The sequence below is a fragment of the Prunus mume genome, linkage group LG2 (assembly GCF_029339155.1).
Source record: "Prunus mume cultivar Tortuosa linkage group LG2, ASM2933915v1, whole genome shotgun sequence".
NCBI lineage: Eukaryota > Viridiplantae > Streptophyta > Magnoliopsida > Rosales > Rosaceae > Prunus > Prunus mume.
Genome location: NC_142699.1, coordinates 6,583,308 through 6,603,240, shown reverse-complemented (window position 1 = coordinate 6,603,240; position 19,933 = coordinate 6,583,308). Strand labels below are relative to the sequence as shown.

General features: G+C 37.5%; 3 protein-coding genes across 5 annotated transcripts; 1 reads left to right on the top strand and 2 right to left on the bottom strand.

Moving 5' to 3' along the window:
• Positions 1 to 1,609: 1,609 nt before the first annotated feature.
• Positions 1,610 to 6,763, bottom strand: LOC103333083 (pentatricopeptide repeat-containing protein At1g19720-like). 2 transcript variants are annotated; one of them, XM_089046904.1, is made up of 2 exons: positions 2,369 to 6,763; positions 1,610 to 2,074 (listed from the first exon to the last, which is right to left on the bottom strand). In XM_089046904.1, the coding sequence occupies exon 1, from the start codon at positions 5,779 to 5,781 to the stop codon at positions 3,580 to 3,582; it is 2,202 nt and encodes a 733-aa protein (XP_088903030.1). In that variant the 5' UTR covers positions 5,782 to 6,763; the 3' UTR covers positions 1,610 to 2,074; positions 2,369 to 3,579. The 2 variants fall into 2 exon arrangements, with proteins under 2 accessions (XP_088903030.1, XP_088903029.1); XM_089046903.1 differs by having other exon boundaries at positions 2,374 to 6,763.
• A 145-nt stretch (positions 6,764 to 6,908) lies between these two features.
• On the bottom strand, positions 6,909 to 7,888 carry LOC103332950 (uncharacterized). Of its 2 annotated transcripts, XM_008235719.2 has the most exons (3): positions 7,734 to 7,888; positions 7,449 to 7,602; positions 6,909 to 7,203 (listed from the first exon to the last, which is right to left on the bottom strand). In XM_008235719.2, coding segments are annotated over exons 1-3 (243 nt in total). In that variant the 5' UTR covers positions 7,822 to 7,888; the 3' UTR covers positions 6,909 to 7,202. The 2 variants fall into 2 exon arrangements, with proteins under 2 accessions (XP_008233941.1, XP_088903031.1); XM_089046905.1 differs by lacking the exon at positions 6,909 to 7,203 and having other exon boundaries at positions 7,445 to 7,602.
• Positions 7,889 to 14,791: 6,903 nt separating this feature from the next.
• On the top strand, positions 14,792 to 18,891 carry LOC103332951 (serine hydroxymethyltransferase 7-like). The gene is made up of 4 exons (XM_008235721.3): positions 14,792 to 16,129; positions 17,228 to 17,633; positions 18,002 to 18,103; positions 18,386 to 18,891. The coding sequence occupies exons 1-4, from the start codon at positions 15,164 to 15,166 to the stop codon at positions 18,607 to 18,609; spliced, it is 1,698 nt and encodes a 565-aa protein (XP_008233943.2). The 5' UTR covers positions 14,792 to 15,163; the 3' UTR covers positions 18,610 to 18,891.
• The last annotated feature ends 1,042 nt before the right edge of the window (positions 18,892 to 19,933 follow it).

The window sequence follows — 19,933 nt, the reverse complement described above, 5'->3', positions numbered from 1 at the left end:
TATTCTAAAAAACATTACAACAATGGAGTCAAGCCGAACGGCTATATTATTTATATATTCTTGGTTTCGAATGTAAAAACAGTACAGCAGTGCGGCTGTACGATTTTTAAAAACACTAAGCCGGACGGCTATACTATTTCTTGTATAAAAATTCAAAAAAAATCTAGCACAGCCGCTCGGCTATACTATACATAAATGAAGCCCGGCCCAGGACATATGCGCCACTTGTCAAAACCGTATAGCCGTTCGGCTATATAACTTTAAAAAAAAAAATAGAAAAACAGGAAAAACTGCGTATAGCCGTGGGGCTATACTATTTTTTAAATATACATTATTTTTATTCGATAATATGTGAGAATTAAGTGTATAATACATGAATTTTGTGTCTTATAAATTTATGTAAAAAATACGTGTATTAAACATGAAAAATATGTGCATTCATGTATAATACCAGTATTGTACGTTTGCTTTTTAAAAAACGTGAACTTTACTGAGTCTTTAAGATGTTTGCAGAACACGAATGTATCATTAAAAAATATGTATGCACGATACGAGTATGTACGCATGTATTTCTCAGTTTTTTGTACACATAATTCTCACATATTATTGAATAAAAAATATACAAATTTATAAATAAACCCAATCCTAGACATGTATTTATAAAAAAAACACGGGGTTATTTTTGGAATTTTGAAAGTTTCATTAAACCCAACGCCTCTTCAAAGCTGATTCCTGCATAATCAAAAAATGAAAGGAGTTCGTCACTTGCTTTCTCTCATAGCAATTATTGAAAATAAATTATTTTATTATCTTTTACCAAACAGGTTGGGCTTTCAAAAATTTCAAAATAATCACTTATAGCCCCAAATAAGCAATGTCAAACGGGCACTAATACAAACATTAATAATTGAAATATATTATATAAAGCAAAAGACAGATAATGGTAAAACATTCAAAATACCAAAAAATGTCATTAGTTAATACAAACATTAAGAATTGAAATTATTAATTAAATGAGAATAATATAGTAAATTCACACTTTTTCATATTAAAAAATGTTTCACTACTAAGAGTGAAGAGTTTTTTGACAATAAGTTACGATGGAAGGGAATTAACCCCTTGATCCCCTTGATTTAACCTAATAATCCAAACTCATTTCCCCACTCACCCTCACCACTTTGGCTAACCCCAAGGCCTTGACAATAATAACCATTTGATTTTGTGGGAAACATAAGAAAGTACAAGCAATACAACGTAGAATACTATTCTAGGAGCTCTCCTTGTATATAGTTTTATAGATGAAAATTTGTACTTTATTGAGGCCAACTTTTAAAGTTCCCCAACAACTAGTGCATGCTGCATATGGACAACGCTTATGACTTGGCACACACCTTCTCTTAGAGCATATGGACAATTCAAAGAGGCACGATTCAGTGAAAGGAAACACCAACTTGCCTATTAGATTATTTATATTCAAAGGGACCCTTTGTATCTTACTATATTTTCTCAACTCAACCATATACTTGACTGTAGATTTGTGGAAGCAATATTTTGTAGCACATACATGCTCAGCACTATCATCGTTCTGCGATTTAATTGCATCAGAAAATGATCACCAAATCAAACTAATCCCACATTTGATTCCATTCACTTTTAATTATCAAATCATAACAGGAATGATATTCTATATATACATATATGTCCAAACATCCTACATTGAGACTTCAAATTGATAATGGGTAGCATGAAACTCTGGTTATGTGTTTTTCTGGTTTTGCTTTCCCTTCAGAATAACGAAGCTCGTGTTCGTGGCTCGTACTCAAACAAGGGTAGCAGCCAGACAGCGATGGAAAGTGCTAAAGAATTGCTTAAGGCTAGCATTGAGAGGCAGGTTGGACGGCATCTTGAGTCGAAGCGAAGGAGTCCTGGTGGTCCTGATCCACGCCATCATTAGAATTCGGCCATAAACAGTAAAGCTACTGATAAATGCGAGAGCATCAATAAATATTTTGCTTCAGCCTGCAAATAGTTCTTGACCATAGGAGTAATATAAGATTATCCCCAGCAGCAAAGCCTGCAATAGGGATGCAACTTTTGTTTAGTGAGTAATAAAATTCCTGTAATCTGTGGTTGTGTGCACGTGCACCACGATTAGTTTAGTAAAGTTTCGATGTGATTTTGACAGGAAAAAATGTTTAGTATGTTGACTTCAATTAACATGATCTTATACTATTTTGAAAAAGATTATAGAATTCAATTAACATTAACAGTTTCATCGGCTTAGTTTATTTAATATGCTATGCAAAATACACCCAAAACAAGGCAGAATAAACAAAGAAACAAGATTTAAGAGATAAAAGATACATACACTACCTTTTCTGTGGTCTTGCTTCTTCGGGGACATCAACACCTTCCAAAGACTGGGAGAAAGTCATGATGAGTGCCTCCTAGTGGATATATGCGCTGACCTTACAACCTGTTACATGCTACATTCAAAGATCTCCTCAAGTGCCAACTTGGCAGGTCACATTTTCGGCAACTTTGTAGGAATAAAAATAACCAAAACCGGGTGAACAACAGGACCAATGCAAAACCAACTTTCAAAACTTTCCTTTTCTGGTTGCTTGTGCTGCAGAAGAATTCTCCCTTGATCAAACAGCAAATTCAATTTGGAAGGAAACGAGACTGTGGCTACCCAAATGTTTTTGCTAGTTTGGCATTTAGAGACTTAGACAAAAAATTCTTCGTAGGCTCTTTTAACTCCAGCTCTGATGTCATCACTGTCGGGAAGTGACTTCCAAAATTTACGATTTGGGTAAACTTGGCATCTACACATCTCATCCTTCATATGGTGATAGAAGCATAAAGATCACCCACTCATCAATCTTATACAACTTTGGCTGATCTATGGCAGTAGAGACATCAAATTCTTAGATATGTAATTTATAAATTAGCATCTGAATGAGATGTTGTCAACAAACTTTCAGTGTGCACACAAGACAAAGTGAACGTTCTCATCTGCTCATTTTTGTTCTCCAAAACATGACTATGGGGAAGTCACCCACCACCCTCCAATTTTCCAGTTGACCTCTCCCATGTTTCTAATGTGATATGTCCCGTCAAATGTATGCAATTAGTATCCACGTCTATAAAGCTTCACTCTTTTAGAGTCATCAAATTGCAATCCTCCATGAAAGTCCTCAAGTTCTGCATGGATTCCCACATCCCAAAAGCGACCGATAGTGTAGAGAAACACATCACTGAGAACATTATTTGGTTTGAGTTTGAAACAAAATATTTTGCAGCTCATTCTACAATATTTGGATTTCAATTGACTCTTGACTCCTGACTCCACAAGCTAGTAGAAGAGTAGTTTGTATAAAAGCATCAGGTACACGGGCATTTGTCTGATGAAGTCAAGAGCCTCGTCAAGTAAACTGGCACTACCTGAATAACCAACAATCCACATGCCTAAAAGAGAAGCTCATATAGCACCATAAAGAGCACAAAACTTATTATTTAATGATTTGAGACATTTTTATCCTTCTTGCACTAAGCTATCATGATCACAAGCTCAAGTTATATCTCAAGCACAGGTGCTGCTAACTCCATCTCTCCAAACAAGGCAATGGCCTTCTTGGCCATTCCATTAGTCGAATTAGCAGATAGCATGGAATTCCATACAGAAGCATCTTTTTTAACTTCAAAGTCAAACAGCGATTTGGCATCCTTGATTCTACCACACTTAGCATACATGCCTATCAAGGCACTTGCAAGGGCATAATTAGATTGATTGAGCTTACTCTTTATGATATGGCCATGTAATTCTCTTCCAAATCTCAGAGCTTCCATATCACCACAAGTGAGGAGAAGTATCATAAGCGTAATAGAGCTTGGTCCAAGACCTTCTTCCAGCATTTCACAGAAAAGTTCAAGAGCTCGGTCCAGCTGCATGTTGTGGACATGGCCTGCAATCAAAGTATTCCAACAGATTGTGTTTCTATCTTCAGTTCTCCTGAATACTTTAGTTGCTGAAACAATATCAAGACATTTTGAATACATGTCAACCAATGCGCTTGAGATATAGATATTAGGCTCAAAGCCATTCTTTAACGCGTATCCATGGATTTGCTTCCCTTGGCATGGTAGATTCAGATCAGCACAAGCTGCAAGAGCACCGGCAATAGTAATGGAGTTTGGTTGGGTTGACTCATGGAGCACATCATTACCAACGCAACCATTCAATGGGGATTGCATGGTCTGGAACAATTTCAAAGCTTCAAAACTAAGCCCAAATTGTTGAAAACCAGAAATCAAAACGTTGAAAGAAATAATATTTGGCTTCAACTCCATCCGGGCCATCTCATAAAGCAGCTCATATGCCTCATTTATTTGCCCATTTCTTGCATGGCCAGCCAATATTGTGTTATAAGATACCACGTCAGGTTTTAAGCCAAAATGATGCATCACTCTAAGAAGCTCTAATCCCTTCTTTGCGTCTCCTGCATTTACATAAACTGCAATCATCTCATTCCACATGGCAATACTTTTGTTCTCTGCCTTGGAAAAGATATTCTCTGCGTAATCTTTCATCCCACATTTTGAATACATATCAATTAATGAACCTTCCACGTGCATGTTTCCACAAAGCTGACGCTTCAGAGCAAACCCATGAACAGCCCTGCCTAAGTTTAAATCTTTTAGGCCTGCACAAGCTGGTAAAATGCTTGCAATTGTAACAAAATTTGGATCCTCGGGGAAACATAACATATTATAGAACGCATCCAAAGCATCCTCGAAATACTCATTCTGAATACAACCCGAAATGATTCCATTCCAAGTATTAGCCCTCGGCCTCAACCCTTCTTCTTGCATTGCTTCCAAATATTGAAGAGCTAAATCAATCTCTCCATTGTGTGCAAACCCCGATACAAGTGCATTCCAAGAGATCAAATCAGGCTTGACCCCGTTCAGCTGCATGGACTTGAAAACCTCAATTGCCTCTTCAAAAAGGCCTTCATTCATGAAAGCAGAAACAAGGGCAGTCCATGAAACCACATCTCTTTCCCTCATGGCATCAAACACACTTAATGCAAATCCAAAGTCCCCACAGTTGCCATAAAAATCAATAAGCGCATTCCCAACAAAAACATCAGAGTTCATCCCCATCCTTATCACAAACCCATGAATCATTTTACCAGTCCTTAACATCCGCACCAGAGCACACGCTTTCAGAACTGTAGGTACAACATATTTATCAGGTAACATGCCTTCATCAACCATCAACCTAAACACCAAAAACAGGTCTTCCCACTGCTCTGACCGACAATAAGCACTTATCAACGATGTGTAAACGGGAATCTTTCGCTTGGGAATATCGTTGAACAACTTACGGGCATAGTCTAAGAACTCCTTATTCTTCGAGTATAGCATAGCAAGCTTGTTTCCAATCCAACCATTCTCTTCAAAAGCGTTCAACTTCAGAGCTTGAGCATGAATCTGTCTACAGTCACACACAGGGTTACTCTTTAGTAAAGAAATGCAATGACCAATTTCAGAATTGGTTTCAGCTCTTGGGTTATTGCTGAGCTTGGTAGTCTTTTTGGAGGAAAAAGAGAGATGGGTTTGTGGGTTTGCTTGGTTTGAGAGTGTGGTGCCAGTAGAAACGTTGGTTGTGTCTGTGGAAGCTTGAAATATGAAGGAATTGTTGGGTTTTTGTGAGAGAGAGGTTTCAATGAGTAAGGGGTTACCAGAAAGCAAAGAAGTTCGAAGAATTTCCATAGCCAGAAAGCAAGAAATGCTTAACAAAATGACAACCCCAGTAAGTAAGAAGCAAGGCAAATGGATGAGGTCTGTGTAACCAAGCTCAGCGGCGCGCTCAGAGACACAGAGAAACAGACTGAGTAATGAGTTTTGTTTTTGAAGTTGAAGATGGGTTTTGCCTCTCAAGTGGGAACGGCGTCGTTCTAGTAAGACAAATGGTCTTGTTCCATCGTTCGCTGACCTCACAACTTTTTTTTTTTCCTCTCTATTTCATTTTTAATTTTTCAATTTCAAACTTCATTTTTACATTCTAGGTAGGAATAGAGAGGCCACTTAACATGACTTTTTCTTTTTCATAGACAATTACTATTGTTTAACAAGAGTAATTTCCCCTTCTTTTTTTGCATAAGCAATATTGAAGGAGGAAAATTCGAACACAAGACATCTGATGATACAAAGTAAAAATTGTCCGACAAGATATCATAATCTCTTGATAGTGTACATATACAGATGTCGATAGTTTTTTTTTATAACCCAACCATTATATTGCTTCTTGTACGTGAACTCATACATAAGGATGATTTCCAAATTGAAACTTCATAAGCTGTTCGATACTTTTCACTCGAAGAAACTTTTTTTTTTTTTTTTTGGGTCTGAACTTCATGCTGTATTCATAAAACCCCAAAACAGGGAATAGAAATACAAATAGAAGGCAGAAGCCACAAGGAGCCAGCAGAACACAAGAACAAACTAACAAAAGCAGGGTCAGACATAGCTAGATTCCACCGGAGCCTAGAACAACAGTCCCTACCCAGCAAACTAGCTACTAATAGGAATTAGACTGCAGAAGCAACAAGAGGTGGACAAGGCAAACCATCAAAAGTTAACACCCCAACGAGAGACAATGGTGGTCTGTCGACCCAACTTTGCAGTTCCATAGCTCTGTTACCTATCGACGCCACTGCATGAGCGGCACGATTTGCACTCCTAGGCACCCATGACCAAATCACCTCTTCGAAGCTCGAAACCACATCATGGATTTCGTCAATAAGAGGAAGGATAGCCCAGGAGTTGTTATCATGATTTCCAGCGATGCCATCAATTAACACCTTGCAATCTGTCTCCAAGATGACTTGAAGAAACTATTTGATACAAGTGAAATCCCACATTTGAAATTTATGCTGGGTTCCTTTGCTTCAGAATTTTGTTCATATTTATACATCTTGATAAAATGCAACTTGGGAAACCCACAGATAAATTACATTTTGTATCTAAGAAAATACAAGGAACATAACCTCGCAGTCTTCAAGCACCTGAAATTTGCTATGCCAGTTTGTTTGTTGCATCAAACAATAAACTTGGTGCTCTGCATTCCCTTACCATTCAAACACACAAGAAGCTACCAAGTTTGCTCTCCCAATTTACCCAATGCTTTTCTTTCTGCAATGCGATCGAAACGAATCCCACAATTAGATTTCTTGTTTGTTGCTTGAATTATTCAAATAAGAATGCATTTGGAAGTACGATGAAATTGGATTTGTACACAGATTCATCATATGACTATGAAGCTGCCATGGATTAAAAGGAACCTTCTTTTCTATATTTGGAAGAATCCCAATATGAGTCTAGAAAGTCCAACCTAAGAACTATTCTTAAAATTCACAAAAAACACTGCAAAAATTTACCATTTAGAAGCTGAATTGCGGGCTTCAATGGTGCTGTAAAATTTAGAAAAGCGACCAGTTTGGGGTTTGGGCTTCACGGTCTTCTTCCGCAGCCCGAAAATCTCTTGCACCAGAGGAACGTGAACCAAAACCAGCTTCCAGGCCAACCACCAACCTGAAAATTTGATCATATACAAGATTTGTCACCGACCCAGATTCTCAACTCGCGTTTTAATTGCTACCAGAATTCCAAAAAGAAAAAAAATAGGAAAAAAAAAGTGGGAAAGTTAGAGAAATAGTAATTACCAACGGAGATGAACGAGAAAACGACTGCGATTGCGAAGAGAGGACGCAGAAGGAGAAGGGTTAGGTAGTCTCGGTAAGAAAGAGACATCTCAGAGGACGATGATTCTATAAACGAGCACAAGAAGTTTCCAATGGTGCTTTTAGTTTTGCGGAGAGTCTGACTTGAAGTTAAAGTCTGTGAATTTGGGCTGGGTTTGAAGAGAGAAAAAAGAATAAGCCTAGGCCTGGTGGAGACATGGGCCAGCTCCATGGTATCATGGGTTCAGTCCAATATGGGTTTTACCAAAACTTATCAGTAACCAGGGTCCAGGTGCATAGCTCTTTTTGTTTATTTCTATCCTCAAATAATATTACGTGAAGAGAAAGACAAACACAAAAAATTATAAAATGCATTACTTTATAAGTCTTTCGTAACCATGAGTAGGAGCGGAGCCATGTTTGGGCCTAAATCTCCCACCCAAAAAAAAAAGGTATTTCCACACCACCCCTTCCCAAATATATATATGCAACTCATGAATTTTATTGTATTTTCTTGTTTGTGGTGTTTATTAGGTTCTCATTTGTTCAATGTATCATTGGTAATGTTTTAAACCTATACTTTGCTGCGAACAAGGTTTTGTCCAGCGAAAAAGGATCTTACTTGCCGGCCAATAGTCTCATGTTCAAACTCACGTGACATAACATTGATAGTATGTGTTTGAAACCTCCCTCCTTTTACAGTTTAGACTATCACTTGTAATTTTTTTTTAAAGAATAATATGTACTTTGCTTTGTATTTTTTCCATTCAAGGTTTAAGTTTTGGCCCTCAAAAACTATAAATTCTAGCTCCGTTCCCTGACCATGAGAGGCACGACTTGCAACCATGCTCTAAGGTCATTCTCAAGGAAACACCACCTCACTATTCACAATTTTCATATGCCAATGCAACGAAACCAATATACTTTAGCAAGTTCTACCTTACTTTTAACAATTTTCACATGGTAGCACCAACATATTATTTAAACTCAAACATGCATAACGCTTTAAATGATGGGAAATGCTAGCAACCTTCTTTCTAACCTTCTCTGTTGGACATTCTCCCTTTTTTGCTTGACATGTGTCATTATCCTTACACTTAAAATAATGTCATTAATATATTATACAAGTTAACTTTTGTTTTCCAAGTTTACCCTTATTAAATATATTCAATTTATCCACACAAAAATTCACTACTTTCTTACAATCTTTATATATTTTTTTAAATGTCAATTATTCTTTTTAAAGAAAATGTTTGCTTTTTTTCAAAAAAGAGGAAATGTTCATTTTTTTTAGGGTGAGTTTATTGGCACACCATTATTTGCTCTTTACACCCCATACTAATTTTAAATATAAATAACCTATTTTACTCTTGTAAATAATTACCGTTAAGAAAAAAATTAAAATTAAAATTAAAATTGCTTACTACACCACACATATGTTCCTGCAACCCTAGTTTGACTTTTTTTCTCAAACTATCATGTTCCTAAACCCTAAACCCTAAACCCTAGATTTATAAGTTTATACTGGTGAAAAAATATCTAGTCTTTATTCATGAAGGGTGAGATTGAAGTTAGAGAGGAGTCGAATGAGGTATGAGTTTATTTTTTGGCGTTTTGCAAATTTAGTATTTCATAACGGTCGCTGGTTGCGTTCAGACATCAAGATCGAACGCGACAAGTAAATTCGGTGGGATGCCACCAAACGTTGCATCGTTTTCGGTTGGGTTTGACCGGTCAGCAACTTAGAGGGGTGTATTCAATTGAGATTTTAAAAGACTATTTAAAAATTAAAAAAATCCAGCAGATTTAATCAGAATGTAATGACTTATAAGATTTTATTGATAATTTTGTATAATCAAGATTTTTAACTTTTGGATTTTAAAGATTATATCATAAGATTTTATAAGATTTGAAAGGACCATATGGATTTATATCATAAGATTTATATCTGGGTCTGACTAAATAGGGCCATAGCCCAAACCAAAATTTGAAACTTTTTTAAATACCTAGCCCGACAAATATAGTAAACTAAGAACAGGGGAGGTTGCTGGTTTTACCATCTTAACGCTGGCCTGCTGCACAACTGTAACTCCAGTCAAATAGTATAAAAGGAACTTGCTTGTGTTACCTTATGAACTGTTACTGTTATGAGATATCATGTGGTTCTATGCAAGTGAAGTTTCTGCCCTATGTTCTTTTGGGGGGTAGTATTTTCTCTTCTATCCATGTTGACCGAGGCAACAAGAACAAGAAAAAGGTATTCTCGTTGGTCATCTTGTGTGTGAATTTCTAGTCTTGTTCGTCTAATGGATAGTTTCATTAAATCTCAAAGCTCAAAAAAAAAAAAAAAATGCATAATGCATAGGTAACAATATGCTTTGGCTGAAATGTATTCTATTCCCCAGGAAAAAAAGGGAAAATGAAAGAAAAGACGAAAAGTTACTTCCCTTGAAATTCTCCCAAACCTCCTATGAGTAAACAACATGAATCATGGCTATATGCAGAGAAGGTAAAGTGGGTTTGCAGGTATATAGTAGCGAAGGTGAAGTGGGTTTGCAAGTAGAGTTGCAGAGATGGCTGGTGGCAGTGAAGCTTTGGTGTTGAAGTTGGCTTTGAGAGAAGGCAAAGTGGATGAGCACAAAAAACAATCTCACGTGAAAAAAAAAAAAAATAGTCTCACGGGTTAGGGTAGGATTTGAGATAGGGATACATCTCACTAAAAAGTCTAACACAATTTCGCATTTAAAAAAATCCTTCGAAATTAATAAGTTTTTGAATACCATAAGACTTTTTGTTACTTGTTTAAATTCTTGATTAAATATCACAAGATTTTGACACTCTCTTTAAAAAATCCTAATAGTCTTAATGGAATACCACAAGACTTGTTTAGATTATTTAAAAGTCTTAATTGAATACCACAAGACTTATTTATCCCAAAATAATATTTTAAAATCTCAATTGAATACACCTCCTTAATATTCGATGGAGATCCATCGTAAGATGGAATGTAGTTCAGCGGTTTACTACCAAAATTTTACCTGCGTTTCAGTGGCATCAAACCGAAATTTATTTATTTATTCAGTAACTTATTGCCTACCACAAATTTAATCCAAGCTATTTTGATCTTACTCCCATTGAAGGAACAAAATCAAGGTGACGCCCCTACTAAAGGCAACAATGTGGGAACAGAATGTGTAATGGACTATAGTGATCAATTCACAACTTATTTGGTAATTATTTATCTGAAATCCTTTTTAGTATCATTAACGTGGCATTAATGTTTCAAATTTTATATTTAAATAAATGAGTTTTATGTGTAGATATTCAATGGTAGAGATGCATTACTTCGATGGACTCGTGAACAAAGAAAATTGAATAATATTGTCATTGTAATTAAAAGGTTTGATTATGGAGGTGAGGGCAAGAGGAGACCTCATGTAATACTTGCTTGTGACAGGAACGGTAATTATAAGTCTTGCTAGTCTAGTGAGACAACTGATATAAAATCGGATGCAAATAGTAATATGAAAAAATGTGCTAGGGACACTGGTACCAAGAAATGTGGATGCCCATTCTTGTTAAAAGGTGTCAATATAGGTGATGGGGATGATTGGAAGTTGGAGGTGGTTTGTGGAGTACACAACCATCCTATTTCAGAGTATCTTCAAGGTCATTCATTTGTGGGGCGACTTACTGAAGAGGCTTGTTGGTGGACATGTCTAAGAGTTTGGTGAAACTCATAGATATTTTGGTTACTATTAAAAATAGAGATGCAATGAATGTTTCAACTATGAAAACAATATACAATGCTAGGATCCGAAATAGAACCAAAGAATTTGCTGGGAGAACCCAAATGCAACAATTGCTTACTAAGTTATCCGAACACAATTATATTTAGTGGCATAGGACATCTGGTGATATTGTAACTGACCTGTTTTGGACACACCCCATTAATATTGATATTGTGCGCGCATTTCCACATGTACTTACCATGGATTGCACCTATAAGACTAATAGGTATCGTTTCCCACTATTGCAAATTATGGGGGAGACATCTACTAATATAACATTTTCTGTTGCGTATGTGTATATGAATGCCGAGAAGAAAGACAATTACACATGGGCATTGACTACATTGAGGAGTTTGTTGGATGATAATTGTCTTCCTGGTGTTATTATCACCGATCGAGAGTTAGCACTTATGAATTCTATTATGTCTATATTTCCGAAGCACGACATTTATTATGTAGATGACATATTAACAAAGGAGTGTTGGCAAACTGCAAGAAGTTATTTGGGACCCTCAAACAATGGAAGCAATTTAATGAGGATTGGAATACTTTGGTTGGTTCAGAAACAAAGGAGGAATATTGGCGTTGTTTGCGACAGATTGAGTCTAAGTTAAGTGAATTTCAAAAACCTCTTGAATACATACATGAAAATTGGTTAAATCCATTTAAGGATAGATTTGTGGACGCATGGACAGACATTTGTATGCATCTTGGATCGACGACCTCAAATAGGTAAGTATTTTAGTCAACTTTTGATATGTTAATTTGAAAATTTATTTTGCTTCAGGAAAATTTATTATTGTTATCAACAGAGCGGAAAGTACACATGCAAAGTTGAAGCGACAGCTCCGCTCAAGCCAACTTAACTTTGAGAGATCATGGGTAACTATACACTCATTGTTAAAGTTGGAGCACACAGAGATTAAGACATCTTTTGAAAAGAGTCGATGTTTTATTCAACATAAGTTCAGGCATCCGGAGTTGAGAAAGTTAGTAGGTTTTGTTTCTATAAAGGTTTTGAGTGTAATTATGTGCGAGTCAGAAATGTAAATTCAGTTTACTTATTGAATGTACATATATGGTTTACAGAGTTAACATTGTAATATCCTCAAAGTGATATTACTATCATGAGTAGGAACTACATCTTCAATCTCTGTAGTATCCTTAAAGTGATCTTGAGAAGCCGCTTTCTGTCTCCTCGTTGAGGCCGTGGGACGCTGTCTATTAGGTCGGGATGATGAAGCCTCAATAGTACATTTGCGAGTCCTCTTCATATCTAAAAACAAACAATATTAAGTACACACCCAGTAACGCATTCGGTAGATGATCACTAAAAAATGAAATAAATTCGGTGGACTATCACTGGAAAAAGAACACATATTCGGTAGAGTACCACTGAAAAATCGAAATAAATTTGGTGAGAGTCTCCTAAAAAATAAAAACAGATTCAGTGGACAACCACCGAAACAAGGTAACAATTTCGGTGGTAACCCACCGAAAGTAAAATAAATTTTCGTACAACTTAGGTTCAAATTCGGTAGACTACCACTGAATCAATATAACCATTTCGGTGGTAATCCACCGAAACTAGAATCCAGTTTCATAAAACTAGGTTCGAACCATACACAATGTTGAAATCAAAATCAAAATCAAACGACCAAACTACCACAAATAACTAAGATTTCTTGGGCTTCGATAGTCTTACCAGAACCATGTGGTAAGAAGTCCTTCCCAACAATGCTCTCCAAGGCAGAAGACTTCCCTCAACTCTGCACGACAGAACAAAAATATAAGCAAACATTATATATTAGCATCACAACAAATTCAGTACTTTAACCAATTCTTCTCAAATTCGCTATCATATTCCAGAAGTTTTGTTTCTTTTTTCTTCCCAATTAGAAAGCATGTTCCACTTAGCGTAGACAATTCCTAGCAGTTCAACCGAAAAGCATAAAAGCAATTCATTTGTTTTTAAGCGCCACGAGTATGAACTAGTTCGAAGCATTAAGCTTTGGTCAAACTCGGGGGCTAAGTTACAGAGCAGATAAAAAGAAACACAAATCAAAGTTCATATACTCGGATCGATGAGAGAGATAAGAGAAGGTGAGTGATCGGAAGCGGACCTGGCCACCGACGACGGCAATGGGGGTTTGTTGGGTTGTGCGATGACAGGTTTGCTGGGTTGTGCGATAGGTCTTTGCAAAGGGATGGGTTCTGCGACGGGGTGTATCTACAAGAAGAGGGAATTTTCGATGGGGTGAGGCTTGATATCAGATGAGATGGGGTTTGATTTCAGATTGGGTGTGTTGAAAGGAGGGGGGGTTTTCGGTCGGTGGTTTCTAATATGGAATGAGGTTTACACAGTGAGTTAGGGAATGGGGTTCATGAGGGCAATTTAGGGAAAAAAAAGGGGTATAATGGGTAATTTGAAATTTTATTAAAATTTAGTGGGGTGTAAAAAATTATGGGGTGTAAAGAGCAATTAATGGGGTTCATATAGAATTACCATTTTTTAAAAACACAAAGGACTTTTTTTTTTATCTAAACCCTTTGAGTTATAAATTATAAATAAATAAAAAGAAGGGACATTTCCTCTTAAAAGCATATATTTTCTTTTAAAAAAAATAATTGACGTTAGAAAAAAAAAAAAAAAGATGATAAGAAACTTGTGAAATTTTTTTGAATAAATTGAATACATTTAATAAGGGTAAACTTGGAAAGTAAAAATTAGTTTATATAATATATTAATAATATTATTTTGAGTGTAAAGAGAATGACACATATTAAATAAAAAATTTAAAAAATTTAAAAAATAATGTTAGAGAGAAAGTTACTAGCCTCTTAAATGATTTATGGTTCCATACCTTTTTTATATAGACCGCATTAAGGGTGTAGAGGTTGGTGATCTTGTTAGATAGGAAAGACGACAAGGCATCAAAACCATCGCTGGCTCTCTCTCATTAATCTTGGCGGCTACGTGAGGGCCCACACCTTCAGTCACTTCCGACAGATGGACGCTCCCCCAATAAAGAAATTCCTCCCGTCTCAGTCTTCATTTTTTACCGAGCGGATCCTTCACAGCTGGACGTGTGGGCCCGAATCCCCCCAACCGAACCTAGACGACATCCAGTCCAGGTGGGCCAATCCACAGAAGTCCGCCACGTGTTTGCTTCACCGAAACAAAACCAAACGCTACCGGGTCCTCCCGGTTGCCGGTTAACCCGAACCCGCACGCCACGACCTTGACCCAATCTCAACCATGCTTACGTTTTTACATCCAGGTTCATCCCCCTGAAAATCTCCTTAGCTACTATTCGCCAGTTCATTTCCATATATATATACATGACCCAAAGATTAGAAAGCAAAAAACAAACAGAATTTCTCAGTCTGAAACTCGCTGCCAATCTCCACGGTTTCTAGGGCATGGAAGCGTTTCCTTCTTCTGCGATTTTTGGATCCTCATCATCATCATCGCTTCATCTCTTTCGCTGTTGTCGCTGCTGTCGCTGTTGTCGCTGTTGTTGCTTCTGCTGCACCTAATTCCGTATAGCGTATCTCTCTAAAACTCGATTTTTCAATTTTTGGGATTTTGATTGTTGTTTCTGGATATTTTTGGTGGTTATGGGATTCGCGGAGGCTCAGCCGGACTTGTTTCTAGGGTTTAACGCGCACCACTGCTCGGGGTCAACGAATTCAGTCCAATCCGTTCCGCTGCAATTGCTCGACCTGAAGGAAGAGAAGATTAGGGTTGAGAATGGAGACGATAGTCACGAGGAGGAAGATGACGAGAAATTCAGTCTCTTGGGGCACTCTATCTGCCCGAAGAGGCCGAGGGATGGGTCTGGGTTCGCTCTGAACCCGACCCCGTCGAAGTGCTTAGCCGTCGAATCGGCTGGACTGGAGGCGAGGCGGGATGCGGTTCGCTCTTGGGGTAACCAACCGCTTTCGGTTTCGGACCCGGAAATTCATGAAATTATGGAGAAGGAGAAGCATCGTCAGTTCAAAGGCATCGAATTGGTGGCTTCTGAGAATTTCGTGTGCAGAGCTGTAATGGAAGCTCTGGGCAGCCACTTGACGAACAAGTACTCCGAGGGTATGCCCGGAGCAAGATACTACACTGGCAATCAGCACATTGATCAGATTGAATTGCTCTGTCATGAACGCGCATTGGCCGCTTTCAGTCTCGATCCAGAGAAATGGGGTGTCAATGTCCAGCCTTACTCTTGTACCTCTGCGAATTTTGCAGTCTACACCGGTCTTTTGCTCCCAAATGATCGGATTATGGGCTTGGATTCGCCTTCCGGAGGGCATATGAGTCATGGGTATTATACTCCCAGTGGGAAGAAGGTCTCTGCAGCTTCGATATTCTTTGACAGTTTCCCTTATAAGGTGAACCCACAAACAGGGTACATTGATTATGATAAGCTTGAGGAGAGGGCAGTTGATTATCGCCCCAAGATACTAATTTGCGGTGGGAGTTCATACCCCAGGGAGTGGGATTATGCCAGGTTTAGGCATATTGCGGATAAATGCGGAGCTGTGTTGATGTGCGACATGGCACATATCAGCGGTCTTGTGGCAGCCAAGGTGTGAAATTTGACATCCTAACGCTAGTTTTATTTATTTATTTTTGTTTAGTCTCCAAATTTGTTAGCTATTTCTGTACATGTGCGGCATATTGTCACAAACCTTTAGATAACAGGAGAAAGAAAATGAATTGACTGATCTATTAAGATATCATATCATGGCCTCTTTGATTGCTACAAAACACTTATTGTTCTGTTTTTTCTCAATACGTATTTCAGTTGAGCTGTTTATCCATAAACAATACTGTAATAGTATGCAAATGGATTAACTTAAACGTATAATATATTTGAAGCTGATGAAAATAGGTTTATGGTTGCTATATGCCAGTCAAGTGGTATTCAGTTTTAGTATCCAGTATATGGGATAACTACTGGTTTAGTGGTTTACTTTATGGGAGTTCAAAGCAGGTATTAATTTAGTAAGCTGCACTGTGAAAGGGTTCCCCTTTTTGAATTGATTTGAATGTAGAAAATCTTTTTCAACCCCCGTTCGTATAACACTCTGGAGATAGTGCAAATTGTTCCACTCTACCTATTGCCTCTGGTTTCCTGTTTGTTTCTAATGTGATGTGTTCCATGCTTCTTGGTTCTCTTGTATCATTTGGTATACTCTCGTGCTTTCTTCATCTTGATGTTTCTTATGAATTACAACTTTTCTTCGTTCTAGTAACTGTGAGAGTTATCCCATGTTATGGTATGGAAAAAATACAGAACTTTTAAAACTTTGAATCACTTGGGTGAGATGGCAACATCCTTAATGCTGTTTCTCATTTCTTTAATATATGGGTTAACCTTCCAAGATTGATTTGTATTACAAATTTAGAATGAATGACCCTTTCACTGTTCTTCTCTTGTATGGATTATCTTTTTGTTGCTTAAAACCGTTGAATACTGATTTTTGGCCATCTGAAACTTGGTGTAATTTTGCGGTTTGACTAGCCTTCATTCTATGAGCCTCTTCATGTTGGTTTTTAAGTTCCCCTTTTCTATGTGAAATGATAAAGAGCGGGATATCCTAGTTATATTAAGCCGTGTATTAATTGAGAACAGGAATTTCTGCACCATATTTTCCTCACTTATAGGCTATTGTTTTTTACAGGAATGTGCAAGTCCGTTTGATTATTGTGATATTGTTACGTCAACAACGCACAAGAGTCTCCGGGGTCCTAGGGGAGGCATTATCTTTTACAGGAAAGGCACAAAACTAAGGAAGCAAGGAATGCATCATACTAATGGAGATGGTAGTAGCCATTATGATTTTGAGGAAAAGATAAATTTTGCTGTTTTCCCCTCCTTACAAGGAGGTCCTCACAACAACCATATTGCTGCTCTTGCCATAGCCTTAAAACAAGTAGCTACTCCAGAGTATAAAGCGTACATGCAACAGGTGAAGAGAAATGCACAGGCCTTAGCTAATGCTTTGTTGAGAAGAAAATGCAGATTGGTGACTGGTGGTACCGACAATCACTTGTTGCTTTGGGATTTGACTGCTCTTGGTTTAACAGGTATTATATTGTTAACCTGCCCAATTTTCACCGAATGGATTATAAAATTATTTGCATGTGGAGCAAATCTTCTGTTTACCTGTTGAGTTTCGTTGTGATTTTAGTCCCAGGTGAAGTCAACTTATAATTAGTCAACATTCAAGTTTATATCCCAATTTATTATGCATTACATGATAGCCTTTATAAGCCAAACAAAAGCTATATTTGCATACATTTGCACATATCTAACCGTGCAATTGTTTCTCTTTTTCCCCTCCCCTTCTCGCCTTTTCTTTCTTTCCGTTGCCTTAAACTTATGATTCATGTAGTTTTGATGTCTAATTTTTATTTCACTATCTAACCCCTTTCCTCTGAACAATGTGATATAGGGAGGAACTATGAGAAGGTCTGTGAGATGTGCCACATCACTCTCAATAAAACTGCTATATTTGGTGATAATGGTGCTTTTTCTCCTGGTGGAGTGAGAATTGGTGAGTAGTCTTTGTCATTTTAACTTGATCTTCAATATTCTGAAAGCTGCATACTAGGCCATTTGGCTGCTTGACTTCTATCAAAACACGGACATCAAACAGTCTCCCAATTTTCATATTTATAAATATCGTTTTATTCCAATTGCGCCTTTTGTGTTTTTCTTCCTTGTGTCTCTTTTGCGTGTAGTCAATCATTCCGCCTACTTGCCTTGCAAGGCACTATTATACGAAGTTGCAATTCTATGGTGTTCTAAGTTTTCTTTTTCTTGTTTGTTTTTGCAGGTACTCCTGCTATGACTACAAGAGGTTGTGTGGAGGCTGATTTTGAGACAATGGCCGAATTACTTCTTAGGGCTGCTCAGATTACTGTTAATGTTCAGAGGGAATATGGAAAATTTCAGAAAGATTTTAGCAAAGGTCTCCAGAACAATAAAGATATAATTGAGCTCAGAAATCGGGTTGAAACATTTGCATCCCAGTTTGCAATGCCAGGATATGATATTTAAACATGTGACATCTCTCATGCATATTATCTTTTGCTTCTGTGGCTTACCTTGCTTGGTAACCATACACATTTTACTTTTGGCCCTGGTTCTGTTCTTGAATTAATCTCGTGTAAATTACAAAGGAATACCGAATAGGTTGCCGATCTTCGGAAGTAGCCCACATTGCCACATCCTCCCTGACTATGTCTTTGTGATTTTGTATAAATTATAGAAAGGAAACATTCTACTTCTTTGTGAATGTGTAACCAAATTTATTGAATTTTTTAGCTCTCTGACTCTGAACTGGATTGTTGATCTGGATTTCTAACTATGAGATTACAACCTAAATTCTCTTACATGTTTGCTTTAAAGTTTTGTTTCAGAACCTTGGAGACCAGCCCTAAATCGAGTGGATGCTATAATCCTTGTTTGTCACAATTTGCATTTAACCAACGCATTTGTTGAGAATCACAAACAAATAATATTATGAACTGATCCAACATTTGGAAATTTGTAATGAACACTAAATTGGAAACTATGAAATTTCAAGTCAAAATAGAAAAATAGCTTAGAATTAGAGTTAACTGTTGATTTACCCCTCTGAATTTGTACTTAACTTTCAATTTACTCATTTTTTTATTATTATTATAGAAAATTAAGGACCTCAATTATTTTTTTACAAATTTATAAATAAACCCACCAATCCCTAGCCTCTCCCACCATCATTCCCTAGCCACATCACCGTAGTCTCCCAACTCCAACATCACTCTTCGCCCAAAAAACCATCTTAACCCCTGAAATTCCTTAGTCCACCCAACACCCAAGTCATGTAATATATGCGTCATGATACTCAATCCGCAACCTCCACCCGATCTGCCCATGGGAGGAGAGAGAGAGAGAGACAAACACACACACAGAGAGATAAACAGAGATCTTGTGCTTGTGGGTTATGGAATGCTTGTATTTTTTTTGAATTTTTGTTGTCATTTATGGTTGGTTATGATTTGTATTGAGTTTGATTTTGGTGGTGGGGGTAACAATGAGAAAGAGGTGGCTGGGTGGGTGGTCTCAGGTTGGGGTGTTGAGAAGTTCTGGGAGGGAGAGAGCGACGGGGAGGGTGGGTGCAGGAAAGGGGAGGTCAAGGGAAGGGCAAGGGCAAGGGGATGGAGGTGGCTGAGGGGTGGGGGTAACTGTGGTGGGGAAAGGGAAAAGAGGTGCTGAAGGGTTTTTAATTATAATAATTTTGTGTTTTTTGCTTTAAATTTTTTCTCGAAATTTTAATTATTGTTAAGTTGCAAAATGCCCAAATTACCCTTAAACAGCCTCACATGCTTGGCAATGATAT

Excerpts from the sequence above, each read along its gene's own strand:
- LOC103333083 (XM_089046904.1), bottom strand. The coding sequence starts at position 5,781 with ATGGAAATTCTTCGAACTTCTTTGCTTTCTGGTAACCCCTTACTCATT.
- LOC103332950 (XM_089046905.1), bottom strand. The coding sequence starts at position 7,821 with ATGTCTCTTTCTTACCGAGACTACCTAACCCTTCTCCTTCTGCGTCCT. Across the intron at positions 7,603-7,733 it reads TTTCTCGTTCATCTCCGTTG|GTTGGTGGTTGGCCTGGAAG; the intron begins GTAATTACTATT and ends TCAAATTTTCAG.
- LOC103332951 (XM_008235721.3), top strand. The coding sequence starts at position 15,164 with ATGGGATTCGCGGAGGCTCAGCCGGACTTGTTTCTAGGGTTTAACGCG. Across the intron at positions 16,130-17,227 it reads GCGGTCTTGTGGCAGCCAAG|GAATGTGCAAGTCCGTTTGA; the intron begins GTGTGAAATTTG and ends TGTTTTTTACAG. Across the intron at positions 17,634-18,001 it reads GACTGCTCTTGGTTTAACAG|GGAGGAACTATGAGAAGGTC; the intron begins GTATTATATTGT and ends AATGTGATATAG.